The 25,105-nt window shown below is 36.4% G+C and overlaps 1 protein-coding gene across 1 annotated transcript in view; it reads right to left on the bottom strand.

Annotated features, from left to right (window-relative positions):
• LOC145998726 (paired box protein Pax-7-like) overlaps positions 1-24,580 on the bottom strand; it is a 135,375-nt gene extending 110,795 nt beyond the window's left edge. The window contains exon 1 of the mRNA XM_083135241.1: positions 24,322-24,580. Within this exon, the coding sequence (XP_082991367.1) occupies positions 24,322-24,379 (58 nt within the window). The 5' untranslated portion in view covers positions 24,380-24,580. The remainder of the gene's footprint in view (positions 1-24,321) is intronic.
• Positions 24,581-25,105: the final 525 nt, after the last annotated feature.

The following is a 25,105-nucleotide window of genomic DNA, read 5'->3' as shown; positions in this document are numbered from 1 at the left end:
CTTGAAATGACGGAAAACAATTATTTTTAAAAATTTAACAATGACAAAAGAAGTAAATATTGCTTTTCCAATTTGGTGTCGCAATTGAATTCGTTTACATAAACATCTAACTAACTCTTTTGAAGCGGATATTATGGGACCGGTGGTCACCCACCATCGTGAGGAAATTGGGAAGCTACGAACGAGTTCGCCTTATTGCGTTTTCACTCCCCTCCCCAATACAATTTCGTGTGATTTATGTGACACTAACTTTCTAAGGCGAAACGGGACATCCCATTTCGCCTTATCCCTTTTCGCCTCACACACAAAAAATTTCCCACCAGGGAATATTATCGACATGAAGGGTCATTATTATTAATGTAATAAAACACCATGCTACATTGATATAACGTGAATTTATCGCGTGTTTCTTGGACTCCTACAACAAGTATAATTTATTTCAATTTTCTAGGTGGATGCAGTATGATGCAGCATCTAAATACGCTATGAGGTGCAAGTCTCCTCTTGCAAACAATTCTTTCAAACGCTGAAAGAACGCTAGAACCTAACCTAGCCAAGGCAACATCACAAGCTCTGCGCTCCAGTTATGAATTACCCTTCAAGTCGATAATATTCCCATGTGGGAAATTTTTTGTGTGTGAGGTAGTGTTGCCCACGGGACGAGACGGGACAGGCTTTTAAAAATTCGAGACGAGACGAGATTGACCATGTGCCATAAGACAAACTAGGGATGTGCCGAAGCCGATTACAGATGTATGAAAATCGGCCGAAATTGACACATCGGCATCGGTATCGGAATCGGCAAAAATCCGATATTTAAACCGGTACAGATTATACTCGAGTTTTTACCTTCTAATAAGTTTTATATTCTAGTTTTGTAAGATTTATTGAAAATTTGGTTATGATTCGTCATTATTGTAGAGTTTTTGTAATAAAAGTATTGCAAACTCATTCAGAGGATCAACCTAACTATAAATCGGAAATAAAACAGTACATTGCTGAACCAGGATCTGCTGTTGTATTGGAAATTCAAAAATGAATATTCAAACATGAAGCAAGTGCTGAGAAAATACTTGGGCATACCTGCTGCATCAGTATTCAGTGATTGAGTGTTCAGTGTTGCTGAACAGATTTGCGATAAGAGAAGAAGTAGGTTACTTCCTGAAGTGCTTCTCAATCTCGTGTTTCTGAAGTTGAATCTGGCAGAACAGGAATTCATTTTGCATTTCAAAGAACTGCTTGTGTACTAATGTTTAATCTGTTGAGAATCCATGTTCTTCTTAAAGGTTCACATAACATTTTGTAGATGCAAATGTACATTCGCATCTCTTGAGAATATATATGTATACACATTTGATATGCAATAGAAATGTACATAGCAAATTTATTTTTGTCATGCTGAAAATAACATCCCATTTCTGTTTAATAATCTTATGTATCTGAATCGGTTAAATATCGGCATCGGTATCGGTTCCAAAAATTATCGGTGCGTTCATCGGCATCGGTAAATTTTCAGCTTCGTCACATCCCTAAGACAAACGAATATTTTCGAGACGAGACAGCATTTCCACGAGACGAGACAGGCCAAAGTCTCATCTCGTGGGCAACACTAGTGTGAGGCGAAACAGGATAAAACTAAATGGGATGTCCCGTTTCACCTTAGAAAGTTTGTGTCACATAAATCATTTGAAATTGTATTTGGGACTGAAATCGGTAGGCAGGCCCTGGTCCTCACGGACTTTTGTTATTATTATAGTTTCAATATTATTACATAGCAGATGCCTTATCTTTTGAATCTGTTGGCCATCTTCTTGAGTGAATAACTAAATACGAATCTCACTGTGTTCATCACGATATTTTCATTTTTAATGCACTTCTTATTGCTTTACAATTCCACCCCAAATGCACACCTCTTCAACAGTTCCACTACACAAGCCATTCCCTTCTCCAACTCTGTTTTGTATGGGCTTTCGCACTTATATAATAATAATAATCTACCTTCAAATGTTGTTATTATTTTTTTTTTACCGAAACAGTTACCGGCATTTTCCCTCACCATCTTCCACTGCGTTTTGTTGTTGTTTGATTTTTTTGTTATTTAACGTCACCTTTCTCACTCAGAGTGTGTGTTTTATGGCTTCTTGAAAGAATCAGATTCACATTTGATGCATTTGGGTGCATTCTTGTATGTCGTGAAAGAAACACCAAAGTGCATCATTTGATTCAAGTGAGGATCCCTTTCAGTCGAGATGCAATTCTATGCATCAGTTGATGCGTTTTGATGCACATTGATGCGTTTTGATGCACCAGAATGCATCTTTTTTGATGACGCACTTAAACGTCTCGTCTGAGCTACATAAACTCTGTACCTCAGACCAAACGTTTAAGTGCATCATCCAGGAACATCAAGGAACATCAACTGATGCTTTGAAGTGCATCTTCACTGAAATAAATCCTCACTTGAATCAAATTATGCACTTTGGTGTTTCGTTCCCGAATACAAAAATGCACCCAAATGCATCAAATGCGAATCTGATTCTTTGAAGAAGCCATAGTTTTCTGTGTGGCCGCTTTTGGCTAAAGTACGATGAGGATGAGCGATGATATGATGAAATTGATGAAGCAACACTCAAAAGAACACTCAGTCACGGAGGTCGGTTGTTGTTAATATTACACTTATTGCAGTTTCAAATTGTCGTTCAACTAAATGAATAAATTCAGTATTTCTAGAAAGTTTCCACTTTAATCTACAAAACGCTTGGAGATGGGGAAGCAACGGCAGAGACAGTACCGTTCAATTATTGAGGAAGAAATTCCTTCGTATAGAAGCATACATAATTGCAATTTAGTAAGCAATTTGCAGTGATGACTGCGCTCGTCTTGCTACAAATCCCGTGCCGAATGGAATTGGTGTATAATGAGAGGCAGACGATGAAGATAATTGGTTGATATGTCTAGCGGGGCATTTGGCCGTTGTTCCTGCGAGAAGAGCTTTTTTTACTACCAATTAGCACTGAGGATGCGCCGAAAAGAGATCCAATTATGTGCCGAAACTGCTGTTTATTCATTGAAACCCATTCTTAAAATGTACTCGCGGCATCACCAAACGTGAATGATGATATCGTTCTTCAGGCGCTGTGCGATGATGCTGTTTGCACTGAAAGCCATAGAAAATGAGCAAGTAATGCTTTTATACGGTTTTTGGTACATAGTTTGCATCGAGAACAATTGTCCTTGACCAGATGTTCATAAATATAAAGCCAACCTTCAACCTTTAGGACTGGATTGTCGACAAAAGACAGCTCTTCTAGTCAACATCATCTCCCATCTATTAACGATGAGTAATGTGGCAGGGTCATATACAACCCCATTCTAAATGCATTTTAGTTCCTTTAGAATTGGAGCAATACGTATCTGTCTATTTTGTCTTTATGAATATTTTCTACACGAGTCTACGTGTGAAAATGTTATGAGGACCAAAATTATTAATTTTTAAGTGTAAGATTGAGTCTTGTTCTCACTGTTTGTCGATTATGTTAAGATTTAGCTTCTCACTGTTAACTAGATACAGTTCGTTACATTTAACACTCAGCAATTCATATTGAGAATCTACAGAAATTGTCATTCAGAACTTACATTTAGAATACGTTTTTCTGTAACTAACGGATCCAGTTCTTACTTCATCATTCGACTATTTTATTAGCAAGCTTTTGCGTAACGGATCCTGTTCTGAATTTATCATTCGACGATTAGAGTAACAATAAGCTTTTACCGTAACTGAGCCGTAACTAACGGATCCAGTTGTTAATTTATCATTCGACTATTAGATTAGCAATAACCTTTCCCGTAACTAACGGATCCAGTTCTGAATTTACCATTCGACGATTAGAGTAACAATAAGCTTTTCCGTAACTAACGGATCCTGTTTCGACTATTAGATTAACAATAAGCTGCTTCCGCAACAAACGGATTCTGAATTTATTATCCAACGATTATATCTAACTTTACCATTCGACGATTAGAGTAACAATAAGCTTCTTCAGCAACAAACGGTTTCAGAATTTATCATTCAATAATTAGATTAATATTAAGCTTCATCCGTACTAACGGATCCAGTACTAAATTTACCATTCGACGATTAGAGTAACAATAAGTCCTTCCATAACTAACCGATCCAGTTTTGAATTTATCATTCGACGATTAGATTAGCAATAACCTTTTGTGCAACTAACGAATCCAGCTCTGGATTTATATACCTAACCGACCGGTTTATTTTTGTCTATGTCATGTTTCTGATTCTGTCTTCTACAATGAGGGGAAACTGGTGTGAGAGAAATCATGTCCTATAACGCAACAAAAATGCTTGAAGAGAACTGGTTGACAAACTTACAGCAACACCTCCTCCATACACCGCAAAGGACTGCACCTGCACGTCAAGTCGATCCAAGGAGACCAGCAACGCCATCCTATCGTCACGGACACACACATACACACGCGCGCTGTGAGGTCCCTACTCGCCGGCACCTTTTCAACCTTGCCTTGCGGCTAAAAGGGGGTGTGCTTTCTGTGAGTGAGGGAGCGATATCGCATAGCACACCTTCGCTTTGCTTCAGGCCACAACGGGGAACATCTGGAAAGCTTGCGTGCGCGAAACTCGTGAAATTAGCCTCACATTCTTCAGAATGTAATCGGCTAATCTTCAGTCTCATCGCCTTCCAAGTGCGCGTGGTGTTTGTTTTGGAAATGTTGCTCGCTTGACAGAGAATCTCTGTGAGCCATATCAGATGTAGGTGCCACTTCAACCATACCTTTTTTTTTGTCTTCTTTTTTTCCCCCTACTCTGCTTTGAGACTTCGCTCTTATCTGCATCAAGTAGGCTATTAATGGCGACAGAATGATTTAGGGGACGTTGAAGAGGAATATTTATGACAATATTGCGCGCTGTGAGTGGCATGTTTATAAATGCCGTAAACGTTTGTTTCCAACTCGATGAGTTCGTCAAATGTTAAACATCTAAAATATTTAGTTGGTATCTGTAGCTTTTCATTCCAGCAATGATGTGAATTGTATATTTTGCTACTATGTACTACTGTTATTAATTTTAAATATACAGTGTGTCCGAGAACTCCCACATAGTGCACATTACCCCTAGATATATATGTGACATTTATTCATTATTAGGGAACTTATTTTTAGGTGCTAAAAAGAGGAATTTAGGACAATATAAACTACATTTTAGGACTTTCAGGTGCTTATAATAAATCAATACGCATAATTATTAATTAATAATAATTTTATGAAGTAACTGGTTTTACATGCAATTTGTACACAAAAGTTACTATTTTTAGTACAATGAATACTATACTTTGATTATAAAAATATACAATTTGTCCAATGTAAATACTTTATTACATTTTAAAACACCTCGCCACCATATGCTTTTCAATGTTCTCCGTGGTAAAGTTCTTCCAATCGTCTGCGAATAGGCGCTTGGACAGTCACTGACACTTCTGGATTGTAACAATCCCATTAACTTTCAATGAGACCGATATAGATATATTTATCTGTAACATACTTGCGAGAGAACAAATAATCAACAAGATCTTACTCTGAATGACGACAACAATATAAGAAATAAATTTGGCGATTCACTCCATATCAGCATACTTAAACACTCTAGTAATATTAATCACCTAGTTACAAGGAAAGGGATGGTTTTCTTAGCACGACTCTTCACACAAATCCTCAAGATAGGATACTACCCACAACATTGGAAAATTGCTAACATCATAGCCATACCGAAGCCAGGAAAGAGTCCAGAATTACCAACCAACTACCGACCAATAAGTCTTTTATCACATCTGGCAAAACTCTTTGAGAGAGTTCTCAGGAAAAGACTCATGTCATTCTGTGAAGAAAACCAAATAATTCCTAATCACCAATTTGGGTTCAAGCTAAACCACGGCACTACAGAACAACTACTACGAGTGGTAGATAACATCACAGCCCAAATAGACAGAAAACGACGAGTGTTCATGGATGTTCAAAAAGCATTTGACAGTGTGTGGCAACAAGGGCTTTTGTACAAATTATACACACTGAAATTGTCGATAAGCTACTGCTAGACAATCGCAAGCTATCTCTTGGAACGGAAATTTGTATTAACAAATCAACGCACGTCATTCAGGACCTCGACCAGTGCGAACAGGAGTCCCCCAAGGATCAGTCTTATCACCTTTACTCTATACCATATATACTGCTGACATCCCTCAACCCAACAATGGCATGATAGCTACCTATGCCGATGACACGGCCATATTCAGTTGGACCAAAAGACTTCCAACCAGTATTGCAGCTATGCAGAAATACTTCCGACAATTCGAGGAGTGGGCTAAAAAGTGGAAAATACTCATCAACCCTGACAAAAGTCAATCCATTGAGTTTGGACTCGGTTCCATAACAAATAAAATACATCTCACTTTGTTCAACAAGCAATCCCAAGTGAAACGTCAGTCAAGTATTTAGGTGTCACATCTGACATTCGGCCAACATACAGCAAACACAACACAGAGAGCCAAACAAAGAATCGGATATTTATATCCAATTCTAAGCTCACCAGTTTTACAACTACAAGCCAGAATACATGTGTACCGCATGATGATCAGACCAATACTACTACGTATATGCGGGGCCAGTGTGGAAGCACATGGCCAAAACTAATCACCGCAACATCTAAGTGGTCCAAAATAGAGCACTACGAACTATCGGCAGATATCCAAGGAGTACAAGAGCTATACAGATGCACGAAGACCTAGAATGCCAAAGTATCATGAAATCACTGGAAGAAGCACAACATAAGTTGTGGGCAAAACTACCCACACACAAAAACCCTCTTATCCGATATATCGGAAGCATCGGACCAAAAAGAAATATTATGAATTTCTCCAGATCATAACAAAAAGAAACACAACACAGACACAACTGTATAAGTTGTACACAAACAAGACACAATGGAATTGTATAACAAGACACAAAGAAAATATGTTATTAGGTCCCATATTGTAAGAAAATACATTTATAGAAATTTTTGTAAGTGTTTTTTTTTTTTGTATTGTGATGTAGTAGTTAGATGTATCGTCCGGCAACATTGTAGACTAATACTCCCAGCCAGAGTTGCGGGAGAATTTGTAAAAATTTCATGTATAGAAAATGTAATATAATGTAATTAATTTTGAGTATGGAGATTCCAGGTAAATAAATAATGATGCTGGTCCAAACAAGCCCAGACAACGGAGTAAAAAATAAAAGTTAATCACCTAAGTCATGATTGAACACCTTAGAGCTTGTAATCAACAGGTAGAGTCTCTGGCGTACACAGCCAAAGCGGCTACAGCCCCTCTCGGAAATTTGAGAAAATAAAAATTCCAATATGGAAGCAGTAAATAATTCGGGAATACCAAAGTGGTAAATGAAAATTCCCTTACAATAACCCACGATTATCATTTTTGTCTTTAAAGAACTTTTGAAATGAAGATTAAAAATGTTAAGGCTATAGCAGTGCCCGTAAATCGGTATCGGCCGATACCAGCTATATCGGCATTGGAAAATATCGGTTGGATATAATTACATACCGGTCGATACCCTTCCGGCATTTTTGTGTTTTGCGGAGTCCGCAGAAATGATGCGCGGCAAATATGCAGTCTCATTATCCTGGAAATTAGGCAAAATATCAAGTTTCCATTAATTTTGGGCCAATATTGTGCGGAAAAACTGTATTTTGTGATTACATAAGAGGTATTTTAATATTCTTATGCAATTATTGAATATTTTAAAGCAAAATTGTAATAAATTGATGCATATCATTGGAAATAGTTACTTACACACATAATAATCACTATTTTGAATTCTTTTTATATTATTACAATTTTCAGGCATCGGCATCAGTGGGAAGCGGTAAGATTATCGCATTGGCGTGGGTATCGATTCAACCTTAGTAATTATGAAATGTTTTATTGTGTATCCCCCACAGAAGGCTTTAGAATTTCAGCCCCCTTCGAAATAAAATCTTGAGGACCCCAGTGGATTGAGTAAGTTAGTTCACTGCTAATTGTCCTTCGAGTATAAAACGAATGTAAAGTTGAAAATTAAAGATTACCGGCAAATTTTCAACACAGTCGCACATGCAGGGGTGCGGGGACTTCTTGGACATAATCAGGAGCGTATACTCTAGGCTAGCTGGGCTTCGCGAAGCCTAAAGCCTAGAGACTAAAATACTCAAGAAAAGTCGATTAGAAACTATGAATAAATTTACTCATTTCATTAAGAATATATTGACGATTCGAAGTTGTCAACCTGGTTACCGTTGGGATGGCAACGTGGCTTCCTTGAAAACGTAGCAGGTGTCACACTGAGTTAGTCCAGCTCTTGAACTCAGCATACGCTACTGGACATAATATAGAAATAGGGTGCGAAATCCTGGGGGGAAGGGGGGATTTCCACTTACCGACAATCTTGGCCTCAAAAATCCACCCCACCAAAAATTTCCGGGGGTGGAGAGTTTTTGTTACAACAAACAAAGGATAAGCAATTACTTTAAATTTCAAGTATACTTTTCTAAGAATAATATCGAAAACATACACAAATTAGTGTAGTTGTGAGTGTTCAATGCTTTTTCTCTCTCAAGAGATCATTAACAAATCTACATCAATACGCACAATTAAAGTAAATCAAGAATGCAAAACAATAATAACTATGAAATCTAATTGATTTATATTAACATAAAGCAAAAATTAAATAAAATCTTACACATAATAAAACCACTTCAACTATTTCATAATTTATTAACATTTTTAACCAGTTACTAAAGGACGTAGTTTGCTACTTTATAATATCTCGTATAAATGTATTTCTTTGTGTGTAATTAATAATAACACTATTTTAATTACTAATTTATTTTTACTTTTAATAACATTATAAATATGTATATCGTATAATTTATATGTATGTTTGTGAGGGAGGGGGGGTTGTAGAGTAAGATCTTTCTCCCCCCACCAGTCTTAAATGATTTCGCACCGTGTATAGAAGTGTGAAACTGCACATATTCTGATACAAATGAATTGTATAGTTAATCTCTATTTCGGCATAAGTTAATTTCAGAGGTAACTATGTTTTTTTCTGTTTTCCTTTTTTTCGCATTTGAGCTAAACATTGCATTCTAAATAAACTCCGCCGGCTCGAACTTTTAATCTAGCCACCGAAGTTTCTAGGTTCGAGTCCCGGATTGAGATGGCCGTTCATCGTGAGTGTCCTTTCATCAATTTCATCTAATCGTCACTCATCCTCGTGTCCCATCTCTGCTGTTTTCTTCCTTCGAGCATAGATAATGCATTAAATATAGAAATGACACAAACGAACACGGCATAGTTCTTGAAATTGACTAATCTGGTCACAACTGCACTAGATTTTCATTGAAAAAATCAAGAATGTAAAAATTGTGTTGTTTAATTAGAAACAATAAGCGCTTAATTATTCCAAATTAAAGGCTTGTTAAATAATTATTTTCTAATCTTCTGTCCGTACTATCCATCATTATGTGAAGATGTTGTCGGTTATTTCGCTGTCGTATTGTTACGGAGCGTGTTTATTTTGTTTTTAGTAATTGCAATATCTGCAGTCTGACATAGGTACAGTCTCCTTTACGAAGCACAGCCTTGTGTCGGACAGAAACTACACACAGAACCCAAAAGTGTCAATTGACACAAATATGCTGACTCCAGTAACATATTAAAGAGCATAAACTGCTAATGATGCTCAGAAATTAAATAATACCAACAATATAATTGTAATACAGAGACGAGAATTAATACGTCAATCCATTATTTTATGCAGGGTGTCCGGGTTAGAGATACACAAAAGTACACACATCTTAGCGTCTGTAAAGTTTATTAACTTTCTTGTCCCGATTTTGTGCAAAGTAACTCTGAAAGTTTCTATGTACTCTGATACACGTCAATGTGTAGCTCGACAGATATCCAAATGATAGCTGGTGCCAAAGGTTGACCAGCATTTGAGGCGTTATTAGCGCAACGATACGATGTCTCAAAACACGCAAATCGTGAACTTTCCTTTTGTACACAATATATTTAACGAAACCCCATGCAAAATAGTCGAATGGTGTTAAATCTGGGGATCTCGGTGGCCAGGCAGTTGGCCCCTCTCTTCCGATTGCAACGTTCATGGAACGTTTCATTCAGAAACGTGCTACGCGTGACTCAGCAGCACTATTAATTGTACAAGTTGACTACTGAAATTTGGGATCGATGGTCTATCGACTAAGTTTCACTACGAAACAATATAAAGAGTAGTTTTCGCATTATTCCTAGTAATTTTTGTATATTGTTACCAGTGCTCGAAGTAAGGGATGGTGTCCCTCCAGCGAACTCATTGCCACGATGTTAAACCATAGTTGCATCCACCCCTGATAAACCCTCGTCCAAACATCCCCCAGCTAACATTTTCCACTTCAAGCACTGATTGTTACCTCTGACGCACATCAATAGTTTCAGACAAGAACTTTCTCGGATGTTAGTACGAGAAATAAAGAAAAAAAAAAGACATTTTCGACATATCCCTGTGAGGGATTTTTTTTACACCCGACAAGATTTTTCGGGCAGTCACCAAGAGTTACCAAGAGTAAAGCCAGTGTCTACAGAAGGCGAGTTCGAGATGGTGAATTCTGAAACAACAGTGTGCGTCAGGTGCGAAGCCTTTTTTCCGTGTTACTGAACCGTCGTGAAAGATTCCGGAACCAATTTAGTGAAGCGTATAGAGAAGGAAAGTTCTTGCAGTGACATATTAGAGGGAGAGAACAAATGGTGCATCATAAATCACAATGTGAAGAGGATTGGGGTTTAGAGAAAAAAAAACTGGGCCACTGAACGAACAACTCTGGAGGAATTACATTCAACTTTGCTCTCAAGTGGCTAAATGGTTTTGAAAAAAAACTTGTACGGTCAAAACTCAACCTACGGTTCGGACAGTTCAAGAAGATGTTTCTGCCAAAAGTTGTCTGTCGGTACATCACAAAGTCAATTGGGGATTGACCGAGTAACATCTCAGCTGTCCTTTTGGTTTTTGTGGGTCATTTAGAAAGATCTGCAGGTAGCAGGATTTCGACATAATTTTTTTCCGAACTGAGTCTGAGTTGTCCTCTTTTACGGTTTGCTGGAAGAAAAAAAAAAGGGTTCATGTGTTCGAAGTTTTTCGTGTGTATGCGAACATACCTCAGTCCCTTACTTTTTCTCTTCTTGTGCTTTGGGTGTCTTGTCCCCTCCCCCCTTTTTTGTCTGGAAACGTCCCTCTCTGTCCTTCCTGCTCTTGTCATCGAATCTATCCTGAGCTAGATCCGTACCCGTGAATCTCTGCAATGGTTTGACAGCAAATAACAGAAAGTCGAGTATGAATTTACTGCATCTTGCAATTTCACAGTGAAACTCAATGTTACTCGCATGTACAATCAGGAGAAAAAAAATTGCTAGACTTACGCTAAAATTCCTGCAGCTTCTTGTGAGAAAAAAAACAACAACTTCGCTTCGTGCATTACTTCCTCATTTTAGTATTTTTGTTATTAGCGTCACTTGTTTGCCACAATTGTTGAAGGGGCACTCAACATTTATCCATGCGCCGGAACCCGAAGCTGAAACCGTCGGCCTCCGTGGTGGTATGTTTAGCACACCACGCTACGATGCCAGGGGTCCCGGGTTCGAACCACGGACTGGGCATGGGTGTTCTTTGTGAATGTGCCTTCATCGTATCATCATTCATCCTTGTCTTCGCGATTAGCCAAAAGTGGCAGAAAAGCGAAGTAAAATAAAATCAACCAAAAAATCGAAGATGAGACCACGGCAGCCATGTTTGAGCTTGATTTTAAGTCCGCTTTATGCACATAAAAGTTAATCGAGACTGAACCTACAGTTTAAAGTGGGGTTCGAACTACCATGTGCCTCCAGTAGCCGAAGAGATGACAACTCGCCAGTCTCTTTATTACACATTTATTTTAAATTAAAGAAACATGTTTGTTAACAAACTATAACTATAGAAGATTCCTCATTTCATTAAAAACTTCTATACTTGAGAGATAAACGCTGCCGCCTCGCTAAACGAACTAAGCTACTGAGTGGTCGAATTACGATTTAGACATCGTGAGCTCAATGTTCAAAACAATCCTTTCTTCAATTTCATCTCATCCTCATCGTCGCAATTAGCTAAAAGTGACGAAAATGCGACGTAAAATAACAAAACTAGATACAGAAGATGCGATTTCCAAAATAGTAGCTCGCAACATGAAGGATTGGTTCATCAAACTCTCCCGCGCCCATCACAGATGAGGACGAGCAAGTATCTGCTTACATCCCCCAATATTCCACGACACGCGAACTTTTTTCCTACATTGTCTCAAAGCTGGTGCCAGGTCACAGACCACGGGGACAATCGGAGCATCAAACGGTGCCGCCAAGGACCACTAGCGGCGGAAGAGCTTTGTTTTTTTACTAAGCACACGCGGCTCTCCAAAAGGCCTCAATTTACGATATTTGCGTAATGAAGATGTGGTAACAATGAACGCAATGCAAAGATTCAAAGGCAACGTGGCACAGTGGTTAATATCCCATTTAAACTGTAAGTCCAGTCCAGATTAGCCTTTATGTGTATTAGATAAATTAGATAAATTATGGCATAATCGGAAAGAGTTGAATGGCTTATTGCAGAAAGGGACCTGAGTCACTTTTGCACAATTCTGAGAAAAACAATGAAAAATCGTATAATATTAATAGTGTAAGAAAGAAATGTGCCGTTGTTGGCTCAAATATTCAACATAATGAATAGTTAATTTTGCAACCCTCAATGCACCCCCCTGCAGTATGCTGCTAGACACAGTGGAGATGAAAAAATTTACTCCGATACCTCAAAAATGTGACTCAGGTCCCTTTCTGCAATAAGCCATTCAGTTATAGTTTGAGAGTGTCTAGGCTTTCTCTCGCTCGAACTCGTTCTAATCTCCCGCCCTCGAACGTATACATTCGAATATCAATTTAATGTGACAATAAAAATCGTATGTAAAATATCCGTTCTGGCAGTTTCAGCCCACAATCATCTTTCAATTTATTTGCCACTGTATTGGTAAGATAGACTAAACTATATTTTAACATGAACATAATGATTACGTTTACTTAATCAATTTCATTTTGTCTTTCACCTCGCGATCCATATTTGAAGGTCTACTACCACAAGCAAATTACGGTTGTATGTGTACCAGTGATGTGCCGTAGACTATACGTTTACGTCTACATGCGTTGTCTACACGTAATCTACGCGTAGGTTACATTGGGTTGTAGTTTACATAGACTACGTAGACAATCTAAAGTGCATTAAAATTAATTTTCAAGGGTTTCATGAAAGAAAAGTTACATTTTCAACTATATTGGTTCCTAACGAAATGAAAAGAATCCTATTAACAACAAAATTTCTCTTCTCTTCTATCATCAACAATGGAAGAAGAATAGCATCCAAGAAAAACGACAGATGGCAGTCGTGAGGCAAGAGTGGTCTTTTCCGCATAAAACACTAGAATATTTCCTATATTAGGTTTCTTCCTAGGTGAGAAATTGTTCGAATTTGGAAGAAAGAGCATGAAAAGTTCTCTTCACACATCAGCAACTGATACGCGTATAATTGTATTTTATTTCCAGCGCGCCCTTTGCTAAGTTATCACCTTTCGCCATGTTGTTTACATAGATTACGTAATCTAAGTGTATAAAATAGTCTACGTGTAGAATGTAGACTATCGTTGTTTACGCGTAGAAGCACATCACTGATGTGTACTACTGGGCTTCGTACGTATACCGTTCGTTTTGCCTGTTCGAGCGTTATTCGCTCGATGGAAGAAGCTCTCAATTCCCTACGCTATCTAGCGTCGTCCGTGCGAACTATTTGGCGCTCGATCGAAACCCTCTCGCTACAGCACTCTCCTAGCCTTATTGACAAATAATAAGTTAGGTTTATGTTAGTCGTCAACCGCTGGATATGATGAAATCGTGTAGTTTCATCAGACCAACATTAATACAGGTCTTCAATGTTCAAAACCAAATGCCTTGTACATTTTACTTCGGCGATCTGCGTCTAAACTTTATATTCTTTCAAAAATATTATTCCCATCATGGCCCGTTATAATTAATGCCAGGGTTCGGCTGTTGAGAAACGCTATTCTACGTAGATCCTGGAAAATTGAAATTTATTGTCTGTGAGGGAGAAGATATATTCTGTAGCCTTTCTCACATTTTGCAATTTCATCTTACAGATTACGATTTCTTGTAGACATTGCCAAATCCGGCCTATCGTTTAATTTTCTATCCATATTTCAAATATCCGGACATCGAATATTCTGATATCCGGTTATCGAATTATCCGCATATCCGAATTGTCCTGATTATCCGGATATTCAGATTATCCTAATTTGTGCATTATCCTGACAGTTTTATCGTTTATCAGTTTTACGGACTATCAGCATATTCTTCTATTCATCATGTTTGTACTTGACTGTACAGATTTTATGCAAATTCTTTCATCAAATCTGTTCTATCCGGATATCCTGATCATCCATTGCAGCCGAAACGGATATCGGATAATTTGAAATCCGGATAGGTCTATTCGTTATCAGAATTTTATGGCCATTTCTAATTTCTAATTACTATCACCCTCCCCGATGACGTAGTGGTAACTTTGTCGTTCCGGGTTCGATACCCAGTGTGGGACACAGTGGTTTAAATCCAACTGTAAACTGCAGGTCCAGTCCCGATTATCCTCTCTGCGCATAAAGTGACCTTAGAAGTTTACACTGTAGTTTTCATTCGCTTTGCCTCTCTCAGCCAGAGCCGTACGTCGTAAACCGTTCACTCCAGAAATGACGGTACAAGACCGTCAATTTCCGCTGCCATCCAACTACCGTTAGAAAGTCACCATGATCGTTTTTAAGGTATTAACGGTCATTACCAAATTGACATAATTAATGTAATTTTAATTAATCATTTTTTAAAAATATACTTATGTTGCACACAACTACAATTTATAATAATTATCTATATTTAGACATGATTAAGTATTCATTTTAATAAAAAAAACTGTTGCATTCTGATTTTGTAAATTGACAGGCAGGCCTTTAAATTTTAACAGGTAGATACATAGTTTACGGCAGATATAACAGTGCAGATTTTTATATTTCTATCTTTACTAGTTTCTGAGAAATCATAGGTATCAATTGCCTTTGATTGTTGAACTACAGTAGGCTGTAATGATAAGCCCAATCAAAAATATGAACATACCAAAATTGGTATTTCACAGATCCCTCACTTTTCCAACTTTAATATTTATAGTCTGAATTATTTCCGAGATATCACAACTGTAATAATGTACATAAATTGATGACTTTCGTATGTTTGGCTCCGTAAACAGACAGACTAAATTCTATTGCATTAAGCTAGCATTTGATACGTCTTCAATTGTAGAACCTTTATATCTCCATATTTACTACTTGCCGAGATGTCGACAAATCACATTTGATTGATTTTTCCTCACGACCAATAGACGGATGATCGAAATGGTTTATGCTAGCATTTTATCTATTGTCGATAGTTCTACAAGTCTCCCATGTTTTATCTTTCAACGGTGGTAGTTTCTGAGATACAACCATGCCATTGCTTGAGGGGTACTTGTTTAGTTGTTGCTGATGTAGTTCACAATAATAAAAAATAATAAGGCAGGAAGCCCTTAAGTGACATAGTAGTTAACGTGCCGCGCCACAAAGCCGGGGTCCTTGGTTAGAAATTTAGGTAAAGGCTTGAACAGTTCATGTCGTTTGCCGCTTCGTCTATTTTTTTTTTCAATTCACCATTCATGCTCATCGTTGCTAATATCCTAGTGTGTTAAAAAAATTACATAAATTAAACCAAAATACAAATACATACTGTGTCACCCCTTGAATGTTCGCAACCTGTATGTAAAGAAGTGTAAAATGGGTTGTCGAACCTTCAGGATATGTTTGGGAGCACATGTTAACATTTATGCTAATTGTGCCGGTTTTCTATGATAAGGATCAATTTTTTTAAAATGCATGTTTCTTAAACAAAATAGATCATTATCATGGTAAATTATTCAAATTTCTCCTTTTGCCAGTGGCTTGTGTCTGATTTAATTTCGGAGTGAGGGATGTTACTTTAAGCTCTGCTAATATTTGGTATTTATCCTGCTGCTGCTTTTTAAATAGCTTCTCATTGTCTTCGCAGTGTTGGGTCAAAACAAAAATTTTTGGGTTTTCCATAAGTATCGAAGTCAGGACCGCTCTTATCAAAGCTAAAAGCGCTTATTCGGCTAAGTGGGAACTCTTATAAAAATAGAAGCTTATTAAAAGAAAAATCTTATGTTTTGTATATCTGTAATTGTCTGAATAAAACTCAACAAACCAGGTTTGAATTAGGGCGAAATATATTATAGGACACAATTTAATTTGCTCTCGTTCTCGTCTCCAAATACGCGTAAACGATTATTGCATGTACTTAAAATAAAGAACTTTTTGAAACTATACTTAAAATCGTATCTTTATAAATAAGCAATAAGGAATAAACCAATTTTGTGGTACATAATTTCATGTTTGAATGCTGATACCATCCATATAGTCTGTGTACTATGCAAACATTAAATTCTAATTCTGGGTATGATATTGAACCAAGTTGAGGGGAATTAATATTCACATTTACTTTAAATTTGTAACATGTTTAGCAGCGCCATCTCTTGTTGCACTACGACATTCCACTCAAAATGCCAGTGAATTTCTGTAATATTGAATTTCGCCCTGATGTTTTGATACATAAACATGTATCGTTTCTATCAAAAGGCTTTAGGTGTTATAATACAACACTAGATTTGCAGTTGCATTTTTACAGTGGGAATTCACACATTTTGGGTGGACGGATGAAATAAATTCTAATACTTGAAACTGGGGATTACTTTGTTTTTGGTATCTTCCGTCATTGTAATTTTCGAACTCATTTGTAATATATTTTGTGAAGATTTATTTTCGAATCAGAGGGTTCGAATCCCGGCCTGGGCATGGATGTTTGTGAGTGTCCATTCATCAATTTCATCATGTCATCACTCATCCCCCATCTTCGCAAATTATCCAAAAGTGGCACAAAAAGTGGAGTAAAATAAAGCAAATCAATCAATCGAAATAAATTACATTCGAAATCTCGTTGTGCTCAGTTTTCCTCCAATGATTTTTATCTCTCTCGGACTGGTCTCGACGATTTTGCGTTTTCGTCGCGATACTAAAAACTAATTTTGAAAAACGAAAACCTTATATATATATATATAATATATAAGGTTTTCGTTTTTCAAAATTAGTTTTTAGTTTCGGTTTTGGAAAAAGGTTTACAGTTTTAAAATAAAATATTTTCTTGAAAACTAATACACACCCAAAAAAACAACTTATTTGAATTAACAAAACACATTTTGGTTAAGCTTTTTGGTAATTGTTAACTCAACTCCTAAAGTGGAAAATGTTAGCTGGGGGGATATTTGGTCTGTATAGCTTTGATGTTACGGGGGATTTCCCTGTGGTTTAACATGGTGACAACGAGATATCGGGGAAGATACTTTCCGAAAATATTGCTATCTGGGGGTACCATCCCTTCATTCTCCTCGCTTCGGGCAGTATCGTAAAAAATTGTAATTTTGTCAATATTTGGTAACTCTAAACAACTCTGCAAGATTACTAAAAGAATTTGGTTCTCGCGAACAATTATTTGCTTGTCGCTTCTAGAATTTCGGGATGTGGGATCCGATGCAAATTGCTCAGGAATAATAAAAAAAATATAATAATTTAAATTAATACATTAATATAATTTATAGGTATATTCATAATATGTAAATTAATTAATACTGCATTGTTATTATTACTTGAATAGGCAAAAATACGGTATACGAATAGAGATATAACAACACCTCGCCAAAATTTGTAAAAGAGGAAATTAATATAAAGAAGATAACGAATTGAATATTTCTTGGATAACGAAAAAGGATGGTAGATCCAGTTGACGAAAAGTAAAGTTCCTCATTAATATTGTATTAAGATAAGTAAGTTTATACAACAAATGCTATTACAAGCATATTTTCATTATTTAGTACTTTATCTTTCGCGAGGAAGGTCCGGACACCCCGCCATAAGTACGTCTTTGGATAAACTATTTTGTTTGTTTATCTCATACTTTATTCTCTTGTGTAGTCAAGAACGTATTTAGGGAGTCAAAGGGGTCGGCCCCCCCGAAAAACTTGCCAAGCACTAAAATAAAATAAGGAAAATGTACTTTTTATTGTACCTACTGTAAAGGATGGCAAGGATTATAATAATGGGATCATACTGCTTTGAAGGACAGTACGAAAGAAGATGTATGCACACTTATGATAATATGCATAAAATATTAATCAGGATCAGGAACTTTAGTTTTCGTCAACTGGATCTAACATCCTTTATTATTATTCAACTCTTATTCAACTCTTTCTCTATTTGATATTAATTCCCGTGTTTTTATACAAATTTTGCCGATCTTAAGTACACGCAGGCTATAAATAAATACGTGCTGTTATATCTATATTTTTATACCATCTTTTTACGTATTCATGTAATAATAATACTAATGCAATATTAATAAATTTACATATTTTAATTATATTATAATTTTATTATTTTAATTTACACTATTATTATTTATGAGATACTAGATTCGGGTTCCCCTCGAAATGTATTTCTAGATACTTGCCTCTATTTTGTGAGATATCGGCACGGTTTTTCTTTTGTTTAAAAAAATGGATTGCCTCGACGAAGAGCTAATGTGAAACAGCAGCTAAGGAATGACTGAATGCCCTCCTTCCGTACCGTGTAATTTTCGTTCGAAAAACCCTTCAGGCCTTTGCAGCTCTCTGCCCAAGCGGTGGAAAGCTTCGAGATGCAAATGAACAGCGAACTGAGGCTAAATTTAATCTTCGTCTGGAACGACGGCTGCTCACGGACAGAATCGAAAGAGCGTTCCTTCTGAAACGGAGGAATGCGAACTATTGTGAAATCTGCATTTGAAAAGTATCGCACGTTCAGTTGTCCCATTTCAGGCAACATGCATTGGATTGGGAAAAGCGAGATGTTATAACACTCGTGGTGCGTGTGGTTATTTTTCCACCGAGCTATCCATAACAACTTGAATGTCCGATCATCAAATTCGCCTGTGTACGTTCCGGGTTCGATTCTCGGTCACGAAATGTGTGTTCACTGTTCTATTGCTTTGTCTATGCCCCAAAGAAGAAGATAGGTTACCGATTATTAACTCAACCGTTTTAGAAATCAAATAAGTTCTTCGATTTGCTCGAGGTGAAAACGTCACAATATTTTAATAGTCTCTATTAATATCAGAGTGTTTATAATACAAATGTCTCTATTAATAGGTTAGACTCTTAATCGCTGATCAATATTACTGTTATTATTATAATTATTACAATAAAAATGTGAATATGGCAAAGTGCATTGGAAAAGGAATTAAAATACCCCTGAGGCGATGTTATAAGTTAAGAACTGTTGATAGTTCAACCTCATTATCAAGATAGAAAATTGACTTTCAATAACGAAATAGTATGCATAAAATATACTAATGTATATTTCATATGCATAAGTACGTATATATACAAACTTTGTATGTACATATTTATGTATATTTCATAATATATAAACATGGTGGGTGAGCTTTTCTTGATTAAACACATTTTGTACAGTGCAGAGGTTTTATGTTGAATTTGAGAAGTTATAATGCAGAACGTCTAATTGGGGAAACGCGTGTCATTATTGACTTCAAATGAAAAATAATTTGAAGCAAAATAATAATATGAGGTGCTTCGCTTTGGAAATAATCATACTCGGTTCTGAGGTTCGTAAATGACACAGTAGAATATTAAATTAAAAGATTCCACTACGTATAATTAGTAACAATTAAAAATGCGTTTCATAAAATCTACACATTGTAATGTCTACATATCAATTTTGTACTACTACTGTTACAATGCTGCGCAGTGTTACCAACAGTAACGTTAATATTAATTAAATTAATACAAGTACAATGTACAGATAAAGCATTGAAGGTAAATTAATGTGTGAATATGATCTTCCGAATTGTTAAGTATGAACTCTCGTTCTGTTTTTCTAACTGTTAATTGGATTTATAGTGAAGTAGTATTTCAATTTTTGAATTTAAAATTATAATCTCAACAGTTAAAATGCTTGAACAAGTAATTATAATCATATACTTTTCATTCTCGCCTATAGTATTGAATGTGAGAGCTAAGAAAATATCAACTTATGTATACAGTCCACAACGTAGGAGCTGTGCTATTACGAAATGTTTGTTGTGTAATCTCAAAACGCGAATTTTATTTTTTTAAAAATAATAGATGGTCTGTAACTTCAAAAATGTTAATTGCATACAATTCGAAGCGTGATAATACTTTATTATATTCTCAACTTAACAATAAAAGTGACAGTAGACAGGAGTATCAATCCTTGCCGTATTAGAATGGTCGTTTCAAGCTTTGTTTAACTGAGTAAACGCACATTTATCATTTTGGAAATTTAACTTGTGTGTAGTAGTTACAGTGGAGGAAAGAGTGTCGCATCGCTGGCAGAAAGGATATTATTTTCCTTCTTTAATAGCTTAACGAAAGGTAAATAAATCAGACAATACCACATGGAAACTGCCATATCAGTCTTCACATGTTCCTTACAATTTTCGTTTTCAATTAGGGTAAACGTCACCTGGACGTTATTAGTCCACCCACTTCCGGCATTTCGAGTAATCTATTCCACACGCTAATTGGGATAATAATATGGCTGTTGCTTGACTGTAACCCTATTACTGTAGCCTTATCTAGAACGGGCATTTTGTTTCCTTTCAGACATGTCAATATTTCAGACAATTCATATTTACAGTTTATTGCATTGGTTATATATTTATAATAGTAAACTCGTAGACAGTTGGTTAGCATTTGTTAGGTTCTTACTAATATCACTTAACTTTCTATGAAAGAAGAGTATAGGTATAGAACTTGACAAATTATTTGAAATTCTTCTTTAACATTTTGCTATTTGTTCAATTGATAAATCCAAAGAGGTGATTATAAAAGAGGGGGAATTGGGAAACACTAATTATAAATATATTCTTAGTGTTTATCATCATAAAGTTTTCTATAAAGTACTTTCCAAAAACACAATTAGTTTATGCGAAAGTTAATTTATATTGTTAAATGTAATCATAATGTATTATACCCTACTGTAGGTTTGTCATACACATAATTATGTAAAGCGATACTGTGGTATACCAGATATATACACTATATCAATATTTATTTCTTCAAGAAAATTACATCTTTAAAAAGATAGGTTTTATATTAAAAAATGAAATTATTCAATATTAATTGGTGAATTTATTATTATTCCATAAAAGTTATAATCTGGGATGGGAACGTATTGTATTATAGACAATGAGCATTGGTTAACACAAAATTACGAAAATTATATTCTAGAAGAAACCGAAGAAATTACAAGCAGAAATATTTGTTAACGTCTCGAAAACGGTACCACACTATATTTAATTCAGAAAGCGAATTTAAAATGATTGAGCAGAATTGGAAATAATGTATGCTGTGTCAATTTTGGTAAATTTGAAAGTAAGTTATAAGAATAAGGGCACGCACCAAAAGAACAACAAATTTTAAAACAACAGTTCTTGTGAATGATGCATTAAAACACAAATGTCAACAATGCACGAAATTTAGAATTTAACCTTCCGATGAGCGTCATTTACATGTATGACAATATCTATGATTGCAAGTGAATAAATTTCATGTCTCTCTTTTTTCTGTCGCTATATATATACAGGTCGAAATTATGTACACAATTTAAATCATGAAGTAGTAATCTAATAATTTAAAAACATGTCAGTTGGTAGTGTATTGTATGGGCGTTCTTAGAGATTAATTTGTGTTTGTCGCGTGGTCTATATTTAAACGCAGGTTTCGTATATCTTTTTGACAGTTCAGATTTAGTGAGAAACATTATTTAACCATTATTCTATATATATAACAACTAAATATACTGCATACATTGCTGCAACTCTGTTATTGAATATGTGTAAGTCAATATTTTGTACGATACTAAATATTAAAAATTTCACACTATTAGCTATATTATTTTGCAGAGTAAATTTCCCTAAATTTTTATCCGATTTCATTGTTGCGATTGTGAAACATTTCTGAATAAAATTGGCGGAAATTTTCGTTTTTGATATCAAAAGAAGTTGTAATTTTTTCTTTGTGATTAATTGATACTTCCGTAGAGATTCTGAGAGCTAGTACAGGCACCTTTTCATTATAATTTTTAAAATAAAATATGACTTCAGAACCAGAAATTGTCGGCAAGAAAATCTTGACATGACAACTGATGGTAAATAAAAGCACGTTTGTGGATTTACTATTTGTTCTGTAGTATTTCTATTACATTGAATGTTGTTGTAAATCTTTTGAATAATAAAAGCAATAAGAAATGGAGATGAAATGCAAGGATTCGAAACAGCAGCTAAATTGTTTAAATAGCAAATAGAATTGAAGTCATTCACTGCAATAGCTTCACTGCGATAGTTTGACAATTTCTATCGGGCCTGCACAGTATCCCCAAATGCTATATCTGCATCGTAAAATATTCTAGAAATAGTAGCTTTACAAACACCAAAGATAGAAATGTACTTGAAAGAGAATTAGAAGCTCGGTTTCCACAAGAATGAACGAATTCAGCGTTTGTCAAGAGCAGAAGGAAGTTTGGTAAGTTCCAAGCTAAGGAACGTCTCTCAAGTATATCGTGTAATCAAGGGATTTCGGGTTCGATACTCGGTGAAGGCACATAGTGAAACGGATCCCACTTTAAGCTGCAGATGCAATTCCGATTAGTCTGTGCATAGAGTTGAAACAAGAACTCAAGTGCACATGTTCGCTGGCGAAGGTTGCACCACGCACCGGCACCTTTGACTTCCAGGCATCGGTCTTCACACCCGATACTCACAGCAAAGGCGGTCAGTAATGCCCGTCGTCTGTTTCCCTAGCTGCCGATGCGCATTGCCGTAGGAGGACCATATTCGCTGTCATCCGTGTTCCAAAAACACTTTAAAAAATGCATTTCCTTGCCCGACGATAGTATAGATCCAGCAATGAAACTTGCATAATAATGGTACAAAAAAAAAAAAAGGAGTACACTTGTCTAGATTTCAAACCGTCAATGATAGATCCTTTCACTCAATGTGGTATAATATAGGATGTAAAACCAGGAGTTCTTAGTTCAAATTCCGGATAAGGCACCAGTGTTCTTTCATCATCATCATTACTCCTCTAAAAAAATTGACAAAACAAAAATTAAAAGGGTCACACGTACAATTTCAACTGGAAGCACTGTTCAGTTGTTGTGGTACCTCTTATCTTAAACCCATATCTCATCCAAATTAGTTGGGGAAAGTGGATGTTAAAAAACGAGCTTTATCCGAACTTGAAGGGGAAATTCGCAAGGCCGAAACAAGACCCAAAATTTCCGGCGAAATTATCGTCGATCGAGAATTGAGACCAAGATTTTGCCTCCAGAAATTTTATCTGGTTGAAATGGTCAGGATACGAGCTTGTTTTCCGATATGCACGGCACTTCAATCACGGTAGATGCATTTTTTGAATGTTTTGACAGTTTAACGTTAATTTTGGATTCTCTGAAATGATCGCGTCTATCTTTTCAATTGATGCATTTTTAGTGCGTGAAACGGAACAGCACAAAAATGCATCGTTAGTAGTTTATACAGTTTAATATGTTACTGGAGTTTACATATTTGTGAGGTTCCGGGTTCAAATCCAGGTCCGGACGTGGGTGTTGTTTGTGAGCGTACCGTCATCAAATTCATATCATCACTGGTTCTCATTGTTGCGATTAGCCAAAAGTGGCAGAAAATCGAAGTAAAATAAACCAAATCAATCAATCAATATATTTGTGTCATTCTACATATTTCGGGTTCTATGTAAGAACTTTTCAGTGTACGGATATGAAAATAAACTTTCCTAATATGCTACCACCAGTTCGCGAACGTGCTTACCGCCGTCTCGGTGGACCAAGCAGGACAAATAATAATAGTAAAAGGCCAGATTACATACCTTGGAAAGGATATCCAGTGAAGCACGGTCTCATCATTCCGAAGTTGGTCACTGTCATGTTCGAGTCCACACAGGGCACTGTTGGGGTCTGCACTTTGAACAATTTTCAGATCGCTTCCCTAAAGAAACAAACAAAACCGGTCGCATGAACCTTCTTCTAGTCGGCTCTAGGTCCTACTGATCCTCCTTCACTCTCTCTCTCTCTCTCTTGAACAGTCCTACGAACGCAAGCTCGAAAACAATCGCCTGTCGGGACAGGATGACTCGAAACCACTACAGCCAAGTCCGTAGATCGGCCGACAAGCCCCTCCCACCCATATCCAGGACGCTGCAAGGCATGACTCCATGTCCTCACTCTGATTGGTGGACATCTCGCGGGTGGGCGTGGCTACCGTTGGACCCGAGAGAACAGTATGCAGCATCGTATTGTTATGTGGGCGTTCTAAGATCTCCCCCCAGCACCATTATCCGAAACGGAAGAATAAGCATGAGCTATTGTCAGTGATAGTTTTACGATATTCGTAATTTTATAGTATCTGCTATATCTTAAGGATGTTTACCGTGCTTATATCATGTGCTGCAGGTTCGTGTATGCATTGTTTATGAGTTTTTATTATTCCATTGTACATGCAGCTATTTTCTCCTATCGCAAGAATCTATCGATAGTAGCCCATCTGTCAGCTTATAATATTTTGTACATTATTTATTTTGATATAATAGAGTCCCTATTGAGATGTGCACTGTTGAAACAATTTTAAATTTACGTTTCAAGAAATGTCGGTGT

Source organism: Lepisma saccharinum, chromosome 14, assembly GCF_977018435.1.
Source record: "Lepisma saccharinum chromosome 14, izLepSacc3.1, whole genome shotgun sequence".
NCBI classification, from domain to species: domain Eukaryota; kingdom Metazoa; phylum Arthropoda; class Insecta; order Zygentoma; family Lepismatidae; genus Lepisma; species Lepisma saccharinum.
This window is presented reverse-complemented; position numbering and strand designations above follow the sequence as displayed.